General features: G+C 32.2%; 1 protein-coding gene across 2 annotated transcripts; it reads left to right on the top strand.

The window, feature by feature from the left end:
- The first annotated feature begins 1,990 nt into the window (after positions 1–1,990).
- Positions 1,991–23,804, top strand: LOC139503519 (2',5'-phosphodiesterase 12-like). Of its 2 annotated transcripts, XM_071293312.1 has the most exons (9): positions 1,991–2,041; positions 2,221–2,529; positions 4,647–5,248; positions 5,892–6,031; positions 10,622–10,784; positions 12,750–12,882; positions 14,762–14,917; positions 20,369–20,483; positions 23,496–23,804. In XM_071293312.1, the coding sequence occupies exons 2-9, from the start codon at positions 2,326–2,328 to the stop codon at positions 23,762–23,764; spliced, it is 1,782 nt and encodes a 593-aa protein (XP_071149413.1). In that variant the 5' UTR covers positions 1,991–2,041; positions 2,221–2,325; the 3' UTR covers positions 23,765–23,804. The 2 variants fall into 2 exon arrangements, with proteins under 2 accessions (XP_071149413.1, XP_071149414.1); XM_071293313.1 differs by lacking the exon at positions 1,991–2,041 and having other exon boundaries at positions 2,182–2,529.
- Positions 23,805–24,119: the final 315 nt, after the last annotated feature.

Below are 24,119 nucleotides of genomic sequence, written 5' to 3'. Positions count from 1 at the left end.
CCAAGTCTGCAGTTTTGGCCTTAAGTTTGTCAGTCCTGGGACTATAACACTAACATAGACTATTAGTATAATTGTCCCAACGGTAAGTCTTGAATTTTTTTTTCAATTTTAGTTGATTTATAATATGTTTATATTTTAGGTGTTTCACTTGTTCATTAAAGAAGAATAAGGAACAATGAGGTAGATGTCTTCTTCGAGTGTACCCCAGTAATGGACGGTGTATTGGAAGGGGAACCATGCAATTGTTGAAGATGAAGAACATGACGTCAGTTTTAATAACTCTACAAACACGTTATTTTCATTACTTAATTTTTATTGAATAAAAAGTTGCCATGTTTTTAAATGATTAAATTAATTAACAAATTGATTGGTTTATGACGACACGCGCTTTTGTCGATTACCTTAACACTTATTGTATCACTTATTTAATCCAATTATTTAATTGAATACGTATACAAACGTAACATGCGTAAGTGAATCAATTATCTATATTTATTTATTTAATTGTAATTTAATCCACTACAATTACAATATTATATTTTTAATTTCTTTTCTTATCCTGCAGGATGGCATAGACGCTTCAATGGCAAAGATGAACGGGCCCACCTTTATTTTTGTAGGATAGTTCCTGCCTTCCGTAAAGAAGCCAATTAAAACGTTTAATCCCGCTGCAAATGTTTGCACCTGTCCTAAGTCAGGAATCTGATGTACAGTAGTTGTCGTTTGTTTATGTAATATATATGTGTTTCTCGTTTCTCGTTTTTTTTATATAGATTAGACCGTTGGGTTTCCCGTTTGAATGGTTTTACACTAGTAATTTTGGGGCCCTTTATAGCTTGTTGTTCGGTGTGAGCCAAAGCTCCGTGTTGAAGGCCGTACTTTAACCTATAATGGTTTACTTTTTAAATTGTTATTTGTATGGAGAGTTGTCTCATTGGCACTCACACCACATCTTCCTATATCTATTTCAAGAACGTAAAACTAACCCACAGACTCGTTAGTGAGCATGCAGCAAGTGACCCGGTACCAACGAGAGACCCATCACCAGATTCAGGGTAATTTAAACTTGTTGACTTATGGGACCGGCTAGACGCTAACACACTGAAGACCTCAGAATTCCTCATACAGATTGGGTATATGTACGCACGACGTGTTCCTGGTCCAGTAGGCATACGGCCAGACTCCGACTATATTCCGACTCCGAGTGAATGCAATTAACTTCTTTTGTGTTCGTGCACTTCAGAGAAAACTGTATTGTATTTTAAGCTCCGACGGCATCAACATGATCAATTGGGGATTTGATGGTCGCAAATTAAGTTTACTTAGCGCAGACAGTAAACGGATATTTGCGACCATCAAAACCCCAATTGATGTCGTCGGAGATTTAAATACAATAGTGTTATCTCCTTTCTAATGAAACTTACAGAAAACAACGTTAAAACATGTATTTGAAATTTGTCATAGCATGGCCGTCTGCGCATGTGCGTACGTCCCATAACATCAACTGTCAATTGATGCCATGTAAATAAATGACGTTATCCAATCAAAATGAACTTTACAAATTTTTGATTTGAATGCAATTAAAAATTGTTCTTGTTATGTATTGTTAATTGATGATGAGAGTGACCAATAAAGATGTGAAATATTTGTGTAGTCTTTATTTATTAAATGTGATTTCTTGAACAATTAGTAATGCAACACCACACGTCTACAGGACCTTGGACTATTACACTAAGTTAGTATAATAATCTTAGACAGGACACATAAAAAACGAAAAAAAAACCAAACAAACAAACAAAAATTATATACCTTTATTACGAAAGTCTTATCAAATAGGATAAATAAATGGCTACTTCCCACTTAATTCGTTCTATCATGTATGAAAAGATAATGGACCGAAACAACCAAGGCCGAACAGGTGAATGGCCGAAACGACATACGGCCGAACGGGTTCATGGCCGAAACGTCTCGAAGCAAATGTCACTTTTTTGACGTGTCCACATTTTCCATATGAGGAAAATTATTATCAAATAACCTGGGGGTAATTTTGAAATTACAACAGTCTAAAATTATCTCTTATGTTTTTCCCATATCATTCATGAATAACTGAATAGTAAATGAGTCACACAAGTCACAAAAAGCATTTTATATAAGCATAAACATTTTAGATATTCTTGGATATTCTTGTAAATATCTAAATAAAAGTTTTTAACTTTGAAGATACGAAAGTACTACAGGACTAGTTCCTACCTTTTCATTCTGCATGCTCTACCTGTTAAATTTCCAGTACAGGGACCAGATTGACATGTTGCAATATTTGTGGCAATGCTATCAAGAAAAACTTGTGCAATAAACATCTTAAGTAAATTTGTTAGAAACAAATCAATAGCATTGGTTGGAATGTCAGACATGGAAGGAGTTTTTGTGCGATGTGTCCCAGAAGAGGAACGAATGCAGATCACTGTAAATTATAAGCATGAAGGGGGACCCTGTAAAACTGTCAACCTGGAAAGAATTCAAGTTGAAGAGGTACATGTAGTTTTATTTAACCACCTGTAAATTTGATATAAAACGTTGTTTTGGGGGTAGTATGTTCTTTACTGTCAGGCGTCAACAAGTCATTTTGGCTACCATTAGCGACAAATTGGTTAAAATTTTAATTGTACCGTGATTCATCAAAATATCCTTATGGTTATATTCGTCAGAGGTCTGAAATAATTTTTGTTCAGATAATTTCTGATGCGTTGAATCAGTCGATTTTTTTAATCGTCTATATTATCATGATTATAAAATTGTACATTTATTGTCATGGTTAAAAAATTTCTGTTAAAGTCATCATGGTCATTATGGCAAAAATGTCATGAAAGTACCCCCATTACTACCCTCTGTTCATATATGATGATGTGCTTCTTTCGCTTTGTAAACAACACCTTGATAAAATTCTGATATGTCTATACTTAATGCAGACACAGAAATATACATAATAATGGGTGTTACAATATACCTCCCACATAAATTCACATGTATCATGTGTATCAGAACCTGTTAAAGGGAAACTTTGCAAAAAAATCAAAAATTAATATTATATCCATTCTGTATAAAAATGCTCAAATTCATAGATATTAAAGTTTTATTATCACAATCGATTTTAAATTTAGAGTATCAGTAGTCCATTTGCCAATTACAAATTTGATTCTGTTATTACACACTTTTTAACCAAATTATTTCCCTTTGTCAATCGTAGACTGGTTCCATACCGGACAAAATTGGCTTTGTCCAATGCAAATCATGATGAATTGAAAGTGATGTATCGGTGGTTTAACAAATTGTTCATGAAAAATAATTTCTGATGTCAAAAGTATTTAGTTAAACAACAAATTAATGTAATTAAAAGATTTGAAAACCTTATAGATTACTCACATTATCTACAGGTAGATTTGCCCTTTCTGCTAGCTCTCCATTGTAAATAAAAATTCATGTCCCTCATCAGTCAGGGGACTTACTGAAATAAGTGATTTTTAAATCACTTATTTGAGTAGCAAATTCGAGGATTTGTCACAAATTGGGATTATGTAGTTTTTTCAAAATTTTAAACACATAGGTTTAAATAATATCTTTTAATTAGTAAAATTAAAAAAAAAAAAATTTTTGCTTCTTTTAAGTAGCAAGGTTTATGCCTTTGATGCTATCATTTAGCTGAAAATTCTATTTTAGTTGAAAAAATGCTATAATAATGGCTTTACATAAGAACTGATACTTTCTTAAAAGATTTTTCCCAGCAGTGGGAGTATTTTTCCTGTGAAGTTCAAGGTTTCATCTTTCAGATTATGTAATAAAATTCTACTGTTCGCGATAAAAATTCCGCTGTTCGGGGGTGTTGAAATTAGTGGGGGTTATTAAAAGAATGATACTTAAAGAAGTGATTTTTGAGAAGGAAATTGAGGTCTGATACTTAAACAAGTGATTTTTATGTCATTATCCTAGATTCAGTACAAGGTCATCACCTGAAATGACCTGGTCATCCTAGACAACACAGATGTTGGTTCTGATAAGTTTAGAAACATAATTAGTCCCTGGATCATTAGTATTCTATATTTAAACATTGTTAAAGCTACAATAAGATTAAATCATTTCTTCAAGTGATTAATTTGTACTACTTAAATAGGTGATTATTAAAGAAAGACAACTCTAACTTCCAACCTTTATGGAAATAATGTTACTTGAATCAGTGATTTAGAAAATCACTTATTTAAGTAAGTCCACTGACTGCTCATAAGGGAGACAACTAAAAAAGGGATCTCTAATTACAGGATCAATTATGGGAATTGGCAAATAGCCTATTCTCTGCGTGCAGCCATTTTGTCATCTTCTCCTTTAAGAAACCACAATATATCTAAGGACCCCTGTAATGCTTGTAGTGAAGTATCCTTGGCTCAGTTTTCCCCTCCTTTTCATTGATAGACTTAGGGGTATACATATGTAGGTCAATGCTAGTGGCTCATATAACATGTATAAGAATACAGGGGCATATATTCATCACTAGAATGTAAATGAGTATTTCAAACTGTTTCATTTTGAAGAACCAATTTGCTAAAAAAACAAATTGCATAGTTTATAATTGTTATAGATTTTTTTTTAATTTTTAGGTGGGTAAAACGATAGAGAGACTAAAGGCAAGCATGTTAAAAAAACTGTCTAAAAAGAAAAAAAGGAAGAAACAAGAGACAACAGATTCTATTGAAGAACCTGACTTAAAAATATGGCTTACTGTGAAAGAAAAACTAATTGAAAATGAGGCTACACCTATAAACCAGACTTTTGTGGAAGGAGCAGTGCTACACATTGAAGATCAATTGTTACCAGTAGAAATTAATGTACCTGTTATCACTGCTCTTGTCTTACCAACGAACATTATGGTTGGGTTTCCAATTTATCCTAAAATACACGCTGAATTCTGTGACTTACTAAAATCAACGTTTATTTGGTATCGGTATAAATCTGTGGAAGATGATTCACAAAAGAAAAAAAAGACTAAAGAAGTTTGGGATAAACTTTCTGAAGGTTTTTCTTACACACCTTCGATTTCTGATTTAGGAAATAAATTAAAATTGACTTGCATGCCAAAACTTGGTCATCGCTCTGGAGAAGAGTTTAATAGTTTGTCTAAGTGTGATGTGGAGGCTGGGCCAGGTGTATGTCCATTTGAAAACAGACATTTGTACACACAGAATACACTGGAGGATGATGGGTAATTTTTTACATGCATTTTAGACCCTGCATAACTGACTATGTTGTATGGGTATTGCACATGGTTGAAGGCCATACAGTGACAAATAGTTGTTCATTTGTTCTCTAGGAGAGAGTTGTCTCATTAGTAATCATACTTCAATAAAAAGACTCATCTTCTAATTATTACATACAGATTTGGACATACTTTTGTATAGTCAGACAACATGTCAGAGCTCTGACCATGCTGACATCTATAAACAAGTCAGAATTAGGTGACTCATGAAAGTTGTAATAGTTTGTGTCATGAGAAGAATATGAAAATTAGCCAATCAAAATTTCTTCAAGTGATTATTTGTATTTCCAGTATGTCTTTTATTAATCATATTTTATTCATATATTCAAAAAAGAAATCAAGGTAAACTACATATTTCCTAACATCATTTTACTATTAAAGTGATGTTCAAAATGGTCATTATTAAAATATGCAAGAGATAACACAAAACATAATATAAATAAATCTGAACAGGAGACTAGAAAGTCAGGAGTAAGGACCATTATTTTAATTTCGAAGTGCTGTGACTGTCTCCTTTACATGTTTCATGTATACATTTGTATATAAAACATTTTATATGGAAAATTTAACAATGTTCTTCTCATTTCAGAATAAGAGTAGTTAGTTATAATATACTAGCTGATATTTATGCTGACTCAGACTTCAGTAGAAATGAATTGTTTCCATACTGTCCTCCTTATGCATTAGCAATAGATTACAGAAAACAGCTTTTTATAAAAGAAATCACAGGTAATTAGTATAACAAATGAATATCTGCTTTCAAATAATTTGCTACAGACAAAATTGCATACAAAATATCAGTCAGGGGAGTTACTTGTACAAGTGATTTTTAAAATCACTTATTTGAGTGATTTTTTATTTTTGCTTAGAAACATAGCTATAGGTATAAAAACTTGAAAATTTGAATTTCCCCCAATTTGTAGCTCGTTGTAATTTTGTGAGATTGTTCCTAAACTACATGGTTTTCCAAAGATATGGTGGGAAACACTGTAAACATTGACAAAATAAAGGAATTTGCAAAAATTACTTGAAAATGACTAAAAATAGCCTTGAAATATTTATAGTCTGGAGATTTTATAAGATTTTTGCTGGTACTGTGAATATTTTTCCAATAAACTTCAACATTTAAACTACATTTTGACGTTGAAAAAAATATGTACTCTCGATAGAAATATAAGTACTTGCGTGGTTTGAAAATTGGACCTTCTGAAGATTTTAAATCACTTCAATGAGTGATATTTTTATTCAGATACAAAAGATCATTTCAGCAAGTGATTTTTGGGAATGAAATTAACTTAAAGGGGAATAACTCCGGATGACTTAAAAAGTTTTAAACAAAATCATGTAAATCAGAATGTCAGAAATTTTTGGCACAATAATATAAATATGAAATCATTGTGTGCCTTCTTGATTTATTATAATTTCATAATTTCTTCACACTGCAAACAAAAATATTAAATATTTATTTGATAAATTCAGACTCAATAAAGCAGATCTTTATGAAGAAACTCCATAACAACTTACATGCCAAGATAATGTTCTTTTATCAAAGATGGTAAACAAATAATTTACATGTTTTTCTGTGTATACTGTCCACATTCAACTTTCTATATATACTGGCAACTTGGTTCTGTTTGGTTAATACAGGATAAAAACAAATGTTCATTTATATTTTGTGAGATTGGTCATTTGTGTTTTGAATGTCTCAAATGACCATAGGTGGATCCAGGGGAGGGCCTGATTTGCAAATGATTTGTGGGAAAAATTTGGTTGATTATATAGGGGATCACTGACGCATGACTGGAGACCCCCCCTTTATGAAAGTTCTGGATCCTCCACTGATGACTGTGCTGTGGCAACCTCCGGGGATGGGACCCCCCCCCTTTTTGGCCAATCAATGCATTTGAATGGGGACATGGTTGGATCCCCAATTTAAAATGGCTAGATCCACCCCTGCTAGATACTCTAGTTGGTCTAATAGGAGGTACACTTCTTTGTTGTTGACGATCTTGTACATCAATGGGAGTCTGCATTTTTGTTTTTTTGATCTAACATCCTGATTTATGCATGTTATATCAAATTATTAAAAATCACTGTGCAGCAAGATCATTTGTACCATCACAGAAATCACTCTGTACAGTGATTTAAAATCATTTGTACAAGTGATTAACACTATTATTTATCCTGGTCTTATGGGTTTTCTTACTATTTTTAATGAATGTATTTTGACATCACAATTTCCATAGCAAAAGCATGCATTGTACGAATTCATAAGTAAGAAAACTGTTAACATATGATCTGACCATAACTATTACTGAAAATCACTGTGCAGTTATTTGAAATCAGCTGTACAAGTGATTTATATTAATTCATGTAAATCACTCTGCAATGATTTAAAATCATTTGTACAAGTGATTTATATTTTTTTTATGCAATGATTTGAAATAATTTATACAAGTGATTTTCATTATTATTTATACTGGTCTCATGCATGGGTTTTCCTAACTATAAAAAATGCATTGTGATGTCAAACTTTTATTGAAAAAGCATGCATAGCAGTACAAAAACATAGGATTTGACCATTATGAAGGTCACATACTGTGCAATGATTAAACCATTACGATTACAAGTGATTTTTATTACTCTAAACCCTAGCTATAGCGTTGAATCTTGCTTTAAAAACTTGGAGGGGGGGTAAACTGTTTTACCTCTGTCTGTCCATCCGTCAGTCCGTCTGTTCCTCCATTCCTCTTTGCATCCGTTCATCCCACTTCAGGTTAAAGTTTTTGGTCAAGGTAGTTTTTGATGAAGCTGAAGTCTAATCAACTTAAAACTTAGTACACGTGTTCCTTACCATTTATAGCACACAAGGTATTTATAGCCAATTGACCTTGTCAGTGGTAATGGTGATATATACCAACAAATCCAAACACTTTTACAGTGATGATAATGACTTCTTCTTTCCCTGAATTCATAATGATGAATTTGGAAAACACATCACTGGGTATACAAGTAGCTGACTTATATAAATCCTAACACCAAATTTTGAAATCTTTGGCAAGTAGTTCCTGACAAAAATGCAATGCATTTATTCATGGTACAGACAGACGGACAAATGCACAGACCAGAAAACATAATGCCCCTCTACTATCGTAAGTGGGGCATAAAAAATATAGATTTGATCTGATTTCCTTCATAAATGATCTTGTGCTAGACAGCAGGACCCCTTGCTGAACCAGATTACAACAAAAAAGTTATCTGAATTTGAATTTGTTGAAATAGTTATATTCTGACAAAAAGATTGAAATGATCTAGATCTGCAAAATTTGACAACCTGCAATGGAGTTGAATCAATGATTAGTCCTGGTCATTAAATAAAAAGATTAATATTCTGATATTGGATGTCTAACAGGGGAGGGGTTTCCAATCAGAAATCACTTCTTAACCAGTGTTCTATTGAAATCACTCTGAAGGAACAGTAAATTAAAGTCACTCGATTCATCCCCCCTTTTTAGGTGACTGAAGTTTTGATCCATCAACAAACATGGCTACCAATTCATTAAAGAACATTTAAATGGTATTTTTAAGCCACTCATTATAAATATATATAGAAAAGCAAAAATAATCATTGAAGAAAGATTTAAGCAAAAAATAACAAGATTCAGCAGTCAAGAGCCTCTTTTGACCAAGATTCAATTATTGTTATCCACACATTTTGTTTCAGCCCTCCAAAATTATACGATTTACAAACATTTGAAATGATTGATAAATATAAAGTTATTTTTTTTAAATTTGAATTAAAAAAAATTTATATCTGTTTTTCACCATCTAGAAAGTAATTGAAAATACTGCTGGTATCAGAAATAAACACCAATTTTAATTCACTCTGTGCAGTGATTTTAAATCATTTGCTTAAGTGATTTTCAATCATTTGCACAAGTGTTTTTAAATCATTTGCAAAAGTGATTTTAAATCATTTCCACAAGTGATTTACGTTCTAATTGAATGAAAAAACTCTGTGCTGTGATTTAAAATCATGTGTACCAGTGATATACATTATTTCAAAATACATGTAGGTGATGAAAGACACCCTTTGAAGTGTTTTATTTTCATTTATAAGAGTGATCAATACTAAGAATGAGTATATTCCATAAATTTACTTCACTAGAAATTATAATTATGACCTGCAAAATCTTATTTATCACTGCTCAGGTCTTTAGTTTTCTACAAACATGACAAACATGACAAATGTATGTTAAATGTTTGTGTTTGTTTTTGGTCAAAGCATTTTAAGTTTATTATTGTTCTTACTGTTCCTATTTATGCCTATTTGTAGTGTAGGGCCATTAAATTTCACCCTTGTCCATGCTGTCTGTTCGTCCAATAATTGGTTTCTGTTCTCTGACTTAAATTTGCCTCAACCAAATGTTATCAACATATAGACAATGCTTATATTACCGCCAAACTCAGCAATAATTGTTTTTTATATTTTAAGTTTTGGTGGTTTGAAACCTCTGCTTTATGAAAAACATGTAATTCATGTACTACTGCTAATGCTATTTTTTGCTCAGAAAATAAATTTTACTCAGGGCTTACAAGTTAGTTTTTTTATTTATTTTTACCTTTTTTATAGTTATCTTAATGTCAAGAAGACCCCTGTTGTGATGTTGTCCTCTGAAAGAGAGGGATAATCCTGGTTTCTTATTAAAGATTTTCCAAACAATAATAATCACTTGAATGAGTGATTTTAAAAAAGTAATGAAAGGGAATTAACTCTTATTATGTTGAAAATATCACTTGAGAAAGTGATTTTAAAAATCACTTGTACAAGTAACTCCCCTGACTGAATATTGTCCTCAGACTAAATTTCTCAAATTAAAAAAAAAAATCCCATTAGCCCTTGAAAAATGTGTTTGTCCTTACTCTTATCATGGTTATATCTATCATGTCTATTGCAAAATATCCCAAATTTTGTAAGTCCTTTGCCAAAATGTTGGTGATCAGGAAATTCAAGCAGCCTTGGCACTTGCATGAATTGTCATGATTTTAAGAGGAAAACAATGTAACGACAGAAACACTGAACTGCAACAAAAAAAAAACACAACAGAGATAGAAACAGACTATTTGATTACAACTGCCTATTTCCTGACTTGGTACAGGACATATTAAGAAAAAGTGGTGGGTTGAACCAGTCAACCTGCATGACCTGGTTTTATCATGTTTTTAAGCCTGGTACCTTTGCTTATTATTATGGCTTGACAAATCCATAGGAATATAATGAGATCAAATGTCAACCTTTTTAGTATTGTTCTTTTATAGGTTATAACAGTGATTTGATTTGTCTACAAGAAGTTGACAGGAAAGTGTTTATCAATGATCTCTTACCAGCTTTCGAGTCTCTGGGATATAGTGGAGTGCTCCAAGAAAAAGGAGGTACAACACCAGAAGGAGAAGCTACCTTCTACAGAAATGCTAAGTTTAGGTTTGTAGTATGATAGATTACAAGTGATTCAAAACTATTTAAGTTCAGTGGCAAGACATATTCTTGCTGGATTTGTATTTAGGGGTTGTAATATTAATTATTTTTCTCCAGTTATCAAAATTATTTGTTGGCATTGAAAAGAACTTATTTTCATTCATAAAGCAAGACTATTTATGAATTGACCATTTTCGTATGGATCGTGTTTGTTTTTGGAAGGGGCACTAGCTGACAAATTCATGTTCACCAATTTGACTTGGATTCTCATATTTGATTGATAACAATGTAATACATTTATCCAAATTATTAAAAGTTTAAAATAAAAAATTACAGGGCATGAGCTCAATAATATGTAGCTTTGTTTCTATATATAGGTCATATAAACATAAATATAGATATAAATAGATTAAACTAACTCTTGCAATTGGATTTTTCTAGATCTATTTAATTTCATATTAAAGATTAAAAATATATGTTAAAATGTTTACCTGTAAAAGAATGATTTTTTGGGATACGATTGCTTTCAAGCAATCTGTAGACTTATACCGGTGGCTCAGAGCATTTCCCTCACGTCAATCGTTTTATTCTAAACATTAAGGAACATTTCGGATTCTTATGATTGTCTTGCTTTAAAAGGTAAAAACAAACAAAGGGATTGAACTTAAACAACTTTCCTATAATGTTCTTTTCATAATCTTCATGTTTCATAATTCCCTTGACTTATATGCGTGTTTTTAACAACACGGAAAATCAGAATTCAGCAGTATTTATATTTAGTGTATTTATAAATTTAGAAACACGTCAGAGCGAATTCCCAGCTTTGGTAAAATGCGAGAGTTCTCAGAATTCCAATCAATCTATTTCTGTCATATAAGAACTAAAGTGGAGTTTTACTTATATGTTACCGTTATGAAACTGATATTTGAGATTGTAATAGAGAAGCATGATATCTAGGTCGTTTAATAAACATTTAATATATGTTCTTGCTTCAGGGTTTGTTTTGGAAATTATGCGCATGCGTATAGTTTTCTTGAATTCAAGGGGTTTTAGATTGCATGGTTGCTCTAGATTCCCCACTCACAATGACTCAATTAATTAATTTATGACTCATGTGATCTTTTCTATATATATCCGCTATTGAGGGTTATTGTTGCATAATTTTAAATCATATGCATCATTTAAATTAAAATAAATATCGTCCACATCGTAGAACACCCCTTTCGGCGAAATGGAGTCTTCCATATTATCGTATCGAGTTGTCTCCCTTCCGGAAATAACTTCCGTGAATTCTAATCGAGTATTAGCTCGTTCTGTCAATAAACGTTGTATTATATTAAAAACGAATGCAGTTTAAACCGATAAATGTGTACGGAAAGGAGTCATGGACTCATGATCACTGACCCAAAAGAAATTAAATATTTAAAGAGTTAGGAATGGGGTGCCTCCTAGAAATAACGTAGGAAAATAGGTCATAAGATAATAAGATAATGTACGAGGTGAAATACCTTTTCTCACTCTGAGTCTCGGTGACTGCTGTGGAAAGTAAACTTGAAATTGATAGTACAAAAATAAAACACAATAGGTCTAATTACATTGTTTAAACACTTTTATCCGGGGTTGGCTATTTTGTAACTATTTTACATGTGCAGTTGAATTAGTTTTAAAAATAATATTATCCAGCTACATGTATACATCGGTGTCAATGAAACAACGGCAGTCGTATCCCTCAGAGCAATCTGCTCTTTGATTTGTTTCACTTTCTATGTTGACATTCTTTTCCTTTAAATAATTGATCATGCAAGATTCATGTGTTATCCATCTCTAGGTAAGGGGTTAAATTGAAGTTCACATGCATACGGATTCAGTGAGGTATTTCTCTATTTCACTTTCATTAATGATTGAACAGAATTTTATTTATCTTTGGTCATTTCTGCAGTGTTGGTTTACCATAACTCATTTTCTTTTCAGACAAGTACAAGACTGTAGCATAGAAATCAGGAAATCTGTTAATGAAGATGATATTCAAAGTGATATAAAAAACATTGTTTCTACAAATGAAACATTAAAACAAGAAATGGATACAAGAGGAAGCGTAGTACAAGTAGGTAGATACATATACTGATGTAGTAGGGTTGAAAAATTGTATGAAAAAGTACCTTGGAAAATTTTAAAACTACCATGCAAATTTCTACACGTTCAGGTTTCAATGACCTTGACTACTAATCAAGCATGTCAAGGGTCTCTTGGTCTGTCAAATTTGCAGAAGCATAATTCCTTAATCATGTTGATTATGCTCATTATTATGTAGTAAGAAAAGGTCTGTTATTTTCTTTAAACCAACAGTAGTCTCAACATGCTCAATGAGATTAAACTTTTTTCACTTCATGCATATTTGTTTTACCCCCCCCCCCCCCCCCCCCCCCCCCCCATATTTCTAATATAGAAATACTAGGTGTCTGTCCAATTATTTGTCCATTCCATCAGTCTAGTCTTTTCAGCCCTGTTGGATTTTCATGGATCTTATATATATTATAGATTTATATCGGTGTAATATGAATATGAACATGCAATTTTGATTTAATTGTTATCCTGAGCCAGTTTTTTTTACATACCAAATTACAATGTTACAATTTGCAAGAAGACTTATCACTCTAGATCTACATAGACATATTATTTGCGTCCTAATTTATGGAACTTTGCCATTCATCAGAATGCCATATGCCTTGTGTAGAAGCAGCCAGTGCTTTCTTTCATGTCTTTAACAAGAGACCGATCCAATGACATCCTTCAATGGACGTATGGGCATAATAAAGAGACCACCAGGGCATTTAGACAAACATTTAAGTACAAAAATCTGTTTATGTGGTTCAACAGGAACAGGAAGATTTTGAGGAGTTAACTTTGACATGTATGATACATGTATGACAGAAATCAACTATTAATATCAATTCATCTGTTAACTCATTTGGGGTTGAAAATCATCTTTATGCAAAGTCTGTAACTGTTTGAAAATTAAGACAATATAAGAATCCTGTAGAACAGACCAACATTCATATTTTTTTTCGTATTTGAATGTTCCAAAATCATTGAAAGTATTAAGTTAAACCCTTGTCGTGACCGTAATATTACAGTGATACACAGACCACCGTTATTTTGGCATCAATGGCGCTCCATACATCCATACATTTAGAGGTCATCAAAATGCCATTTAATTTGTAGTGTATGCTCTTTTCCTCAATCGGACACTATTGATTGTCATGTCTTCATTTTGAGCTCAAATATTAACTTCAAAATTTGATATCGGACAAAATTGGGGTTTTTGGAGGTCTGAAACACGGAGGGTAGAGGACTGAAACCTTAACAAATACTGTTATTGAGTGTTAACCTAAAGGCACATAACGACTGATTGTGTTCATTATCAAAATTCGACGAAACGACTACTAAGTTCCGGTTGCAAGTCCAGTTAAAGTTCAAAATATTAAAAAAAAAAACGAAAATTTTGTAAATTTTGGTGCAAATGACCTTCTTTACACTGATGAACCCAGATCAGTTTCACTGCGACCTAACAACTGTTGTGATAAAAGTGTTCACTGGTGTCCACTCTACATGAAAACTACAGATGGATGCATCTATTAGCATCTCTCGGACTTGCAGGTCAAGAAAAAGAACGGAAAAACGTCAAAATTGATGCTTTTTGCACCAGAGGACCATATTTGGGGCAAATTCCCGCCCACCCTTTCCCACCTCGTCACTCTTATCACCCCACCCCGTGATCCCCTATCTTAGATTTATTGCAATCAGTATGCATCAGCATCAGGGTACAGCTCATTTGCTTATCACTTGCATATTTTTGCAAATACTCGAAATTTAGACAATTTCTAAAAACAACTCAGCATGGTAAGGATTAGCAATGTACCTGCACTTGCATTATAAGGTTGATTTTTATCCGACACAGCTCATGTAATATATTCTTCTTATAGGTACTAGTTTTAGAATCTGTGTTAAACCCAGGATGCAGACTATGTGTAGCCAATACACATCTGTACTTCCACCCTAAGGCATGTTGTATTAGATCATTACAGACAGTGGCCATCATCAGACATTTACAAGATGTAATACAGAAACAGAAGGCAGAGGTAGATATTATACTGGGGATTCATCATTATCCATTTGATACCGTAAAATCAGAAATTATTGCGTGCATTTATTATTTTGATTTTGTCATAAAAGACTAGAATGCAATTAAATTATTTGCAATACAAATGTATTGAGAAAATCATGTTTAATAAACCAGCTGTTGGCATGACACGGGTTATGTTCTTCTCATATATTTTATGATGGTATGATACTAAACCCCTCACGGGGAGGATTGTGCCTGATATTCATATGATGAAGACATAATTTTTCAATCAGTTTAATTGAAGTCTGTAGCTGGCATGTCAGGCTTAAATCAAAATATTGTTTGTTTGCAGTTTACCGACCGACCCTTGAAAATCCTCCCGACTGTGAAAATTTTAATGCTTTAAATTTGAAGAAATTTTTTTTAATACTTCTATTGACACGATCTGGAACTTTGGGTCCTTTCCGGAAATGATTTAAAGTCTGGGTCAATTATGCATTTCAAGTTCGGTTTTTCTTAGCTTCCCGTCAAGCGTTCGTGTGACCATTTAATTATAAGCACATGGAAATTGTTTACAGGTATCCATGAAGTCACGGAGAAGTACTTTACGCTGTCGTCTTGTGTCAATTTTAAGACAAATAACAAACAAAAAAGTTTATTAGTAAACTGTTTATACAGATTCAGGCACATGTAATGATGTGTGATGATATCATTGAAGATGATGCAGCGGGTATTCATAACTGACACGATAACCATTCTGTCTCAAACAAATCGAGTACAGAATCTGAGGAGCCTGACTTTATGGAACCAATTTCAGTGGTTAAATAATTCGACAGCAGCTTGAAGTATGGCATATTTTCTACAAATCGTTGTAAAGACGACAAAGATGAAACCACTCCTCCGTGACTTAAATCTTCATGGATATCTGTAAACACGCCAGTACGGAGAAATGGGCTCATTTGAAATGTTAATGGATATAGATCATGCCAAATCAATAAGAACCCTAACTACACAAAGATGTAGGGAAAATGAATGGTTAGCTTGAAAAATAAATATACTCTCTCTATATTAAATCTATCTTCGATTGTAATGGGTATGCTCCTTTAAGATAAGGGGGGCTGCCCCACTCATTGCAATTATTCTCTTTCTTAATACAATATTAAATATACCCAAACTGTGTGGCCTGTGTGAATTATATTAAAACATGTCCTTAGGAGCTATATGCTGCCATTTTTATACGACCGCAAAATTTGAAATTTTTTTCGTCGTATATTGCTATCACATCGTCGTCCGAATACTTTTAGTTTTCGCACTCTAACTTTAGTAAAAGTGAATGGAAATCTATGAAATTTTAACACAAGGTTTATGACCACAAAAGGAAGGTTGGTATTGATTTTGGGAGTTTTGGTCCCAACATTTTAGGAATTAGGGGCCAAAAAGGGCCCAAATAAGCATTTTCTTGGTTTTCGCACTATAACTTTAGTTTAAGTTAATAGAAATCTATGAAATTTTGACACAAGGTTTATGACCACAAAAGAACAGTTGGGATTGATTTTGGGAGTTTTGGTTTCAACAGTTTAGGAATTAGGGGCCAAAAAAGGGCCCAAATAAGCATTATTCTTGGTTTTCGCACAATAACTTTAGTTTAAGTAAATAGAAATCAATGAAATTAAAACACAATGTTAATGACTACAAAAGGAAGGTTGGTATTGATTTTGGGAGTTTAGGTCCAAACAGTTTAGGAATTAAGGGCCAAAAAGGGGCCCAAATAAGCATTTTTCTTGGTTTTCGCACCATAACGTTAGTATAAGTAAATAGAAATCTATGAAATTTAAACACAAGGTTTATGACCATAAAAGGAAGGTTGGTAATGATTTTGGGAGTTTTGGTCCCAACAGAATAAGGGGCCCAAAGGGTCCAAAATTAAACTTTGTTTGATTTCATCAAAATTGAATAATTGGGGTTCTTTTATATGCCGAATCTAACTGTCATGACTGTGTATGTAGATTCTTAACTTTTGGTCCCGTTTTCAAATTGGTCTACATTAAGGTCCAAAGGGTCCAAAATTAAACTTAGTTTGATTTTGACAAAAAATGAATCAGTTAGGTTCTTTGATATGCCGAATCTAAAAATGTACTTAGATTCTTGATTATTGGCCCAGTTTTCAAGTTGGTCCAAATCGGGGTCCAAAATTAAACTTTGTTTGATTTCATAAAAAATTGAATAAATGGGGTTCTTTGATATACCAAATCTAACTGTGTATGTAGATTCTTCATTTTTGGTCCTGTTTTCAAATTGGTCTACACTAAAGTCCAAAGGGTCCAAAATTAAACTTAGTCTGATTTTAACAAAAATTGAAATCTTGGGGTTCTTTGATATGCTGAATCTAAAAATGTACTTAGATTTTTTATTATGGGCCCAGTTTTCAAGTTGGTCCAAATCAGGATCTAAAATTATTATATTAAGTATTGTGCAATAGCAAGTCTTTTCAATTGCACAGTATTGCGCAATGGCAAGAAATATCTAATTGCACAATATTGTGAAATAGCAAATTTTTTTTTAATTAGAGTTATCTTTCTTTGTCCAGAATAGTAAGCAAGAAATATCTAATTGCAAAATATTGTGCAATAGCAAGATTTTTTTTTAATTGGAGTTATCTTTCTTTGTCCAGAATCAACTTAAATCTTTGTTATATACAATATGCAATGTATATTCACTTTTTACTACCAACTGATAAATTAAAATAATCTTTACCATTCAGTGATAACAAGCAGTTTTTTTTACGTCTTAATATTTTATGATGTATTTAAATGAGTAGTTATTGTTGCAAACTCCATTAGAAATTTTAATTGAGATTAGTTTTGGAATAAGGGAAAGGGGGATGTGATTAAAAAAATTGGGTTCAATTTTTCTCATTTGAAATTTCATAAATAAAAAAGAAAATTTCTTAAAAAAGAAAATTTCTTCAAACATTTTTTTGAGAGGATTAATATTCAACAGCATAGTGAATTGCTCTAAGAGAAAACAAAAATTTTAAGTTCATTAGAACACATTCATTCTGTGTCAGAAACCTATGCTGTGTCAACTATTTAATCACAATCCAAATTTAGAGCTGAATCCAGCTTGAATGTTGTGTCCATACTTGCCCCAACCGTTCAGGGTTCAACCTCTGCGGTCGTATAAAGCTACGCCCTGCGGAGCATCTGGTTTTTTATGCATTAAAAACATTTCAGTACAGACAATTTACTTTTAATGGGGTGCTATGGATTTCAACCCAAACTTTAGATTTCTTTGGTTTTCATTAAAGCCTGGCAAAAATATAACCTTATCACATACATGACATATAATTAAATATTGTTAGAAATATGAAAACAGTCAAATGTCTTAATACTTTTTTTTCAAGTTACCTTTTTTCAATTGAGGAAGATTCAATGGTTATTTTTTTTTATTAAAAATACACTCTTTAATACATTGTCTTATAAATCTTTAATATCTACATTTTTCTGATGAAAATACTCTACTCATGAAAACATTCTAGTCAAGAAGCATACATGTCTGAATATATTTCTTTAAAACAGTTCTAGTCATAATGACATTCCTTGTTTATAAGTGTTCCAGTATTTAATAATTATACCATATGTTATGTCATAAATTGGATAATGACACTATGTTAAAGTTTCAGTTTTGGTTAAAAAGTTTTTTATCTGAAAATGCCTGTTCATTTGATGTTGGTTTTCAGCATGTCCAGTGTTTGTTGTTTTAAAATGTTTTTTTTCTTCACAAGAAACTTGGTTTAGTGTAACTGCTTGTTTAAACTGTATTTTGGCTGATAAAATAAAATATTTTCCCTACCTACCGACCCTTCAGTCTGAAGGTACAGTCGGAAAACTGCAAACAAACATATTTTTAAGGTTGACCTCAGTTAACAGCTAGTAGTCTGATGTTATTTATGTATTATTGTCATTTTGTTTATTTTCTTTGGTTACATCTTCTGACATCAGACTTGGACTTGTCTTGAACTGAATTTTAATGTGCGTAATGTTATGCGTTTACTTTTCTGCATTGGCTAGAGGTATAGGGGGAGGGTTGAGATCTCACAAACATGTTTAACCGCGCCACATTTTTGCGCCTGTCCAAAGTCAGGAGCCTGCCTTTGTTAGTCTTGTATTATTTTAATTTTAGTTTCTTGTGTACAATTTGGAGTTGAGTCATGTTAGTATGGTGTTCATTATCACTGAACTAGTATATATTTGTTTAGGGGCCAGCTGAAGGACGCCTCCGGGTGCGAGAATTTCTCGTTGCATTGAAGACCTGTTGGTGACCTTCTGCTGTTGTCTGCTCTATGGTCGGGTTGTTGTCTCTTTGGCACATTCCCCATTTCTATTCTCAATTTTATTATTCATATAAAAAATTTCAAAATGCGAGTTTAAATTATTACAATTATAACCCTTTCGCAATTATAATAACATAGCAATAATTTCTGAATTTATCATATTATCAGTTGGATACCAATTGTCATTGATTTCTTTTGTACTCTTGAGCCACAAATTTAAATGATCACCAAAGTAAAAAAAAATATGTCTTGTAGGGGCCTTGGTGGCTGAGTGGTGTAAGTAGTCATACTACAGTATCACTAGTCAGTCAACACTGAGGTTATGATATCAAATCCTGCACAGGGCAGGTTGCACTTGACTCCAATCTTAATTGACTAGGATTGTCGGTTTTTCTGCATAAGGTTGATGATTCTTACCTGGCACTTAGGAGTCCTCCAAGGATAAAAACTGACAGCTATCTAATAGCAAACCAGTGCTGAAAGTGGCAGTAAACACCTGCTAATAAATCAGTCAATCTCAGGCTTGTATTCCAGCCAATCAAACACCACAAAATCAATTATACATGAAAAAACAATTTTTCCTTAAACCGCAAATATATATTGGTAACCATGGTAACCATGAAAATATGTGAATCCACAGAAGTAATTAAGAGTAGAAAAATACCAAAGTGATATTCAAACTAATAAATTGAAAACAAAATGACAACGCCATGGGAAAAAAAAAAGAAAAAGACCAAAAGACAAACAGAAGTACACAATACACTACATAGAAAAAGACTGAGCAACATGAACCCCACAAAAAACCAGGGTTGATGTCAGGTGCTTCAGAAGTATAGGCAGATCCTTCTCAGCTTGATTCACCAGTCATTTTGTGTTTTTTTCTTCAGTCCTCATCAAATCAGTATTATTTTTATACGAGAAATATGAGATATTTCATACATGTAGCATTTAAGGGTAACCAAATAACTAAAAGATTTAATTTTGTTCTTGGTAAGAAAATGTTTAGAATAAGCACACTAGAGAGAAAGCATTTCTTTCTATTTCAGAGGTAATACAATTTTAAAATTATTTTCCATCAATTGGAGGGCATATACTTGAGTCTCATTTCTATAACCCATGAATACTTTTTTTCAGGGATTTAAAGTATCCTTTGTTTTCTGTGGAGATTTCAACTGTTCTCCTACAGGTGGAGCGTATGAGTTCATCACAAAGAAACATTTAGGACCAGATAATTACAGCTGGAGTACTAGTAAGTCTGATCAGATACTAGATAACTAACTTTTTTTTCGGGAGTGATTAATTTTTATACGACCGCAAAATTTGAAAAATTTTTCGTCGTATATTGCTATCACGTTGGCGTTGTCTTCGTCGTCGTCGTCCGAATACTTTAAGTTTTCGCACTCTAACTTTAGTAAAAGTGAATGGAAATCTATGAAATTTTAACACAAGGTTTATGACCACAAAAGGAAGGTGGGTTTGGGAGTTTTGGTCCCAACATTTTAGGAATTAGGGGCCAAAAAGGGACCTAAATAAGCATTTTTCTTGGTTTTCGCACCATAACGTTAGTATAAGTAAATAGAAATCTATGAAATTTAAACACAAGGTTTATGACCATAAAAGGATGGTTGGTATTGATTTTGGGAGTTTTGGTCCCAACAGAATAAGGGGCCCAAAGGGTCCAAAATTAAACTTTGTTTGATTTCATCAAAATTGAATAATTGGGGTTCTTTGATATGCCGAATCTAACTGTCATGACTGTGTATGTAGATTCTTAACTTTTGGTCCCGTTTTCAAATTGGTCTACATTAAGGTCCAAAGGGTCCAAAATTAAACTTAGTTTGATTTTGACAAAAAATGAATCAGTTAGGTTCTTTGATATGCTGAATCTAAAAATGTATTTAGATTCTTGATTATTGGCCCAGTTTTCAAGTTGGTCCAAATCGGGGTCCAAAATTAAACTTTGTTTGATTTCATCAAAAATTGAATAAATGGGGTTCTTTGATATACCAAATCTAACTGTGTATGTAGATTCTTCATTTTTGGTCCTGTTTTCAAATTGGTCTACACTTAAGTCCAAAGGGTCCAAAATTAAACTTAGTCTGATTTTAACAAAAATTTAAATCTTGGGGTTCTTTGATATGCTGAATCCAAAAATGTACTTAGATTTTTTATTATGGGCCCAGTTTTCAAGTTAGTCCAAATCAGGATCTAAAATTATTATATTAAGTATTGTGCAATAGCAAGTCTTTTCAATTGCACAGTATTGCGCAATGGCAAGAAATATCTAATTGCACAATATTGTGAAATATCAATTTTTTTTTTAATTAGAGTTATCTTTCTTTGTCCAGAATAGTAAGCAAGAAATATCTAATTGCAAAATATTGTGCAATAGCAAGATTTTTTTTTAATTGGAGTTATCTTTCTTTGTCCAGAATCAACTTAAATCTTTGTTATATACAATATACAATGTATATTCACTTTTTACTACCAACTGATAAATTAAAATAATCTTTACCATTCAGTGATAACAAGCAGTTTTTTTACATCTTAATATTTTATGATGTATTTAAATGAGTAGTTATTGTTGCAAACTCCATTAGAAATTTTAATTGAGATTAGTTTTGAAATAAGGGAAAGGGGGATGTGATTAAAACAATTGGGTTCAATTTTTCTCATTTGAAATTTCATAAATAAAAAAGAAAATTTCTTCAAACATGTTTTTGAGAGGATTAATATTCAACAGCATAGTGAATTGCTCTAAGAGAAAACAAAAATTTTAAGTTCATTAGAACACATTAATTCTGTGTCAGAAACCTATGCTGTGTCAACTATTTAATCACAATCCAAATTTAGAGCTGAATCCAGCTTGAATGTTGTGTCCATACTTGCCCCAACCGTTCAGGGTTCAACCTCTGCGGTCGTATAAAGCTACGCCCTGCGGAGCATCTGGTTGCAATTTACACAAGGAAAATTATGTGGATATGTAAAAGTATGAAAATGTCGTACATGGAGTTCCTATTGTATGAATACATAACAATGCATAAACAAAGTATAGAACAATCAAAATAAATTTTGAAGAGTAGGTTAAACATAAACAAAATTTTGGCAAAATTTGAGTTTATAGCAATTCTAAGAATATATAGGGTATCCATCCATAACACAAAATCAGTAAATGCACAATAAACAAAAAAACATAAGAAACAAAAGAACAGTGTATATTTTATTCATTGTATTGCTGTGCTGAGTGACACAGAAATATTTGAAAAGAAGGCATTTCTGGCTTAAGTACTACTGTTGGTTGACAATCATCCCTGACAATACTATCCACCCAATTTCCAGTGCTTTGGTACTGCCTGTGTGATATCAATAATACATTAGTATGTCAAGTTTTAGTCCATAAGTCTGCAGCTGTACTTAAAGTAAGGATCTTGGATGTTTTTGTTTTTTTATTAATTTTCTAAAATGTTTCTTCAGTTTGATTGCTGTGTATTATTTATATTTTTGCCTAAAATCTTTGGAAGAAACCTGATGAAAGCTTAAGTTATTCAAGAAACATGTGTTCTGCTAAAATTTAATAATTTAATTTTGGATGTAACGCGTCTTCTGATTGGCTGACGTTATTTTGTTATGAGCCCATAGACATTATTTAGTCATGTGACCGTGACGTCATCAACGTTTTTCATGGTTTTCTACGGTTTAAAATGGAATTTAGAATTAAATTATAAGAAATGACTGTAATATTTTTTCTGTCTATTCGAAATAACATAAAAAAATGTGGTGCACACTGTTAAATAACCTGCTATGCGCTTTGTTTCATTAAAATTAAATCTACATTCATGCTTTGGTTGGGTTTTTTTTTAAGTGAAAGGAAGAATAAGTATACTAGCAATATCCAGATAGCAATAGCATATATATATATATTACAAAATTTGTTAAAACTTATTACTATTATATAAATTTCGAAGGGAGCAACTACATTTTTCACATCAATTACAGCGTATTTCCTTATGCTTATAGAGTAAAACTTTGGTATGATTGCTTGCTTTGTTTGTATAAATGTTAATTCAAGCTTTGTAATTAGCATTGAAATTTTCAAAATTATATATAGACATATTTTAACCTGTATATATTATATTTAAATTTGATTGGACATTATCCCAATTACAATTGTACAATATAAAACACAACAAGCAAGCAAACTCAAGTCTTGCTTTACATGGATTAGGAAAATAGCTTTAATGTTATTTTTATTTTGTTACAGATCCTGACTTAACCCTTGAAGGAGCCTCATTTTCTCATGGATTGGACCTTACGAATAGTTGTGGAATTTTGGATTATACAAACTATGCTAGAAGTTTCCATGAACAGTTGGACTATATATTTATAGATTCCACGATGGACGTGCTTCGTGTTATACCAATGCCTGAACATAGCGAGGTAGAACAGCATATAGCACTACCAAGTGTTGTATTTCCATCAGACCATATAGCACAAATCTGTGATCTTAAATGGAAAAGTTTATATGAATAATATATATATATATATTTATTGTCAAATAGATTTTATGATATAAATTGGTGTTACTGTTACTAGACTGAGAAAAGGTTTAAAATAGAAGGCACCAAGGATATATATATATCTTTATTAGCCTCCCTAAGGAGAGATAGTGATATCAATACAATATAATAGCATAACACAATATATACAAATTTGAATCGAAAAAAAAAAAAATAAATAAATACATAAATGAAAAATAAAAAATAGTAATAAGAATAATTGAAACTACTTTCAACTTAATTCACATTGTAAATTCGGATTGAGAAGGGGAAAAAAAAAAAAAAAAAAAAAAAAAACCACACAAAACTTTGAACTTAATTCATATTGT

Source organism: Mytilus edulis, chromosome 14 (assembly GCF_963676685.1).
Source record: "Mytilus edulis chromosome 14, xbMytEdul2.2, whole genome shotgun sequence".
NCBI classification, from domain to species: domain Eukaryota; kingdom Metazoa; phylum Mollusca; class Bivalvia; order Mytilida; family Mytilidae; genus Mytilus; species Mytilus edulis.
Note: the sequence above shows the minus strand (reverse complement) of the source record. Positions and strands in the feature narration are given on the sequence as shown.

What these genes read in the sequence shown, in the direction of transcription:
- LOC139503519 (XM_071293312.1), top strand. Translation starts at nt 2,326, where the DNA reads ATGCTATCAAGAAAAACTTGTGCAATAAACATCTTAAGTAAATTTGTT. An exon ending in AAAGAATTCAAGTTGAAGAG is followed by an intron (nt 2,530 to 4,646) that starts GTACATGTAGTT and finishes TTTAATTTTTAG; the next exon opens with GTGGGTAAAACGATAGAGAG. An exon ending in TTTTATAAAAGAAATCACAG is followed by an intron (nt 6,032 to 10,621) that starts GTAATTAGTATA and finishes GTTCTTTTATAG; the next exon opens with GTTATAACAGTGATTTGATT.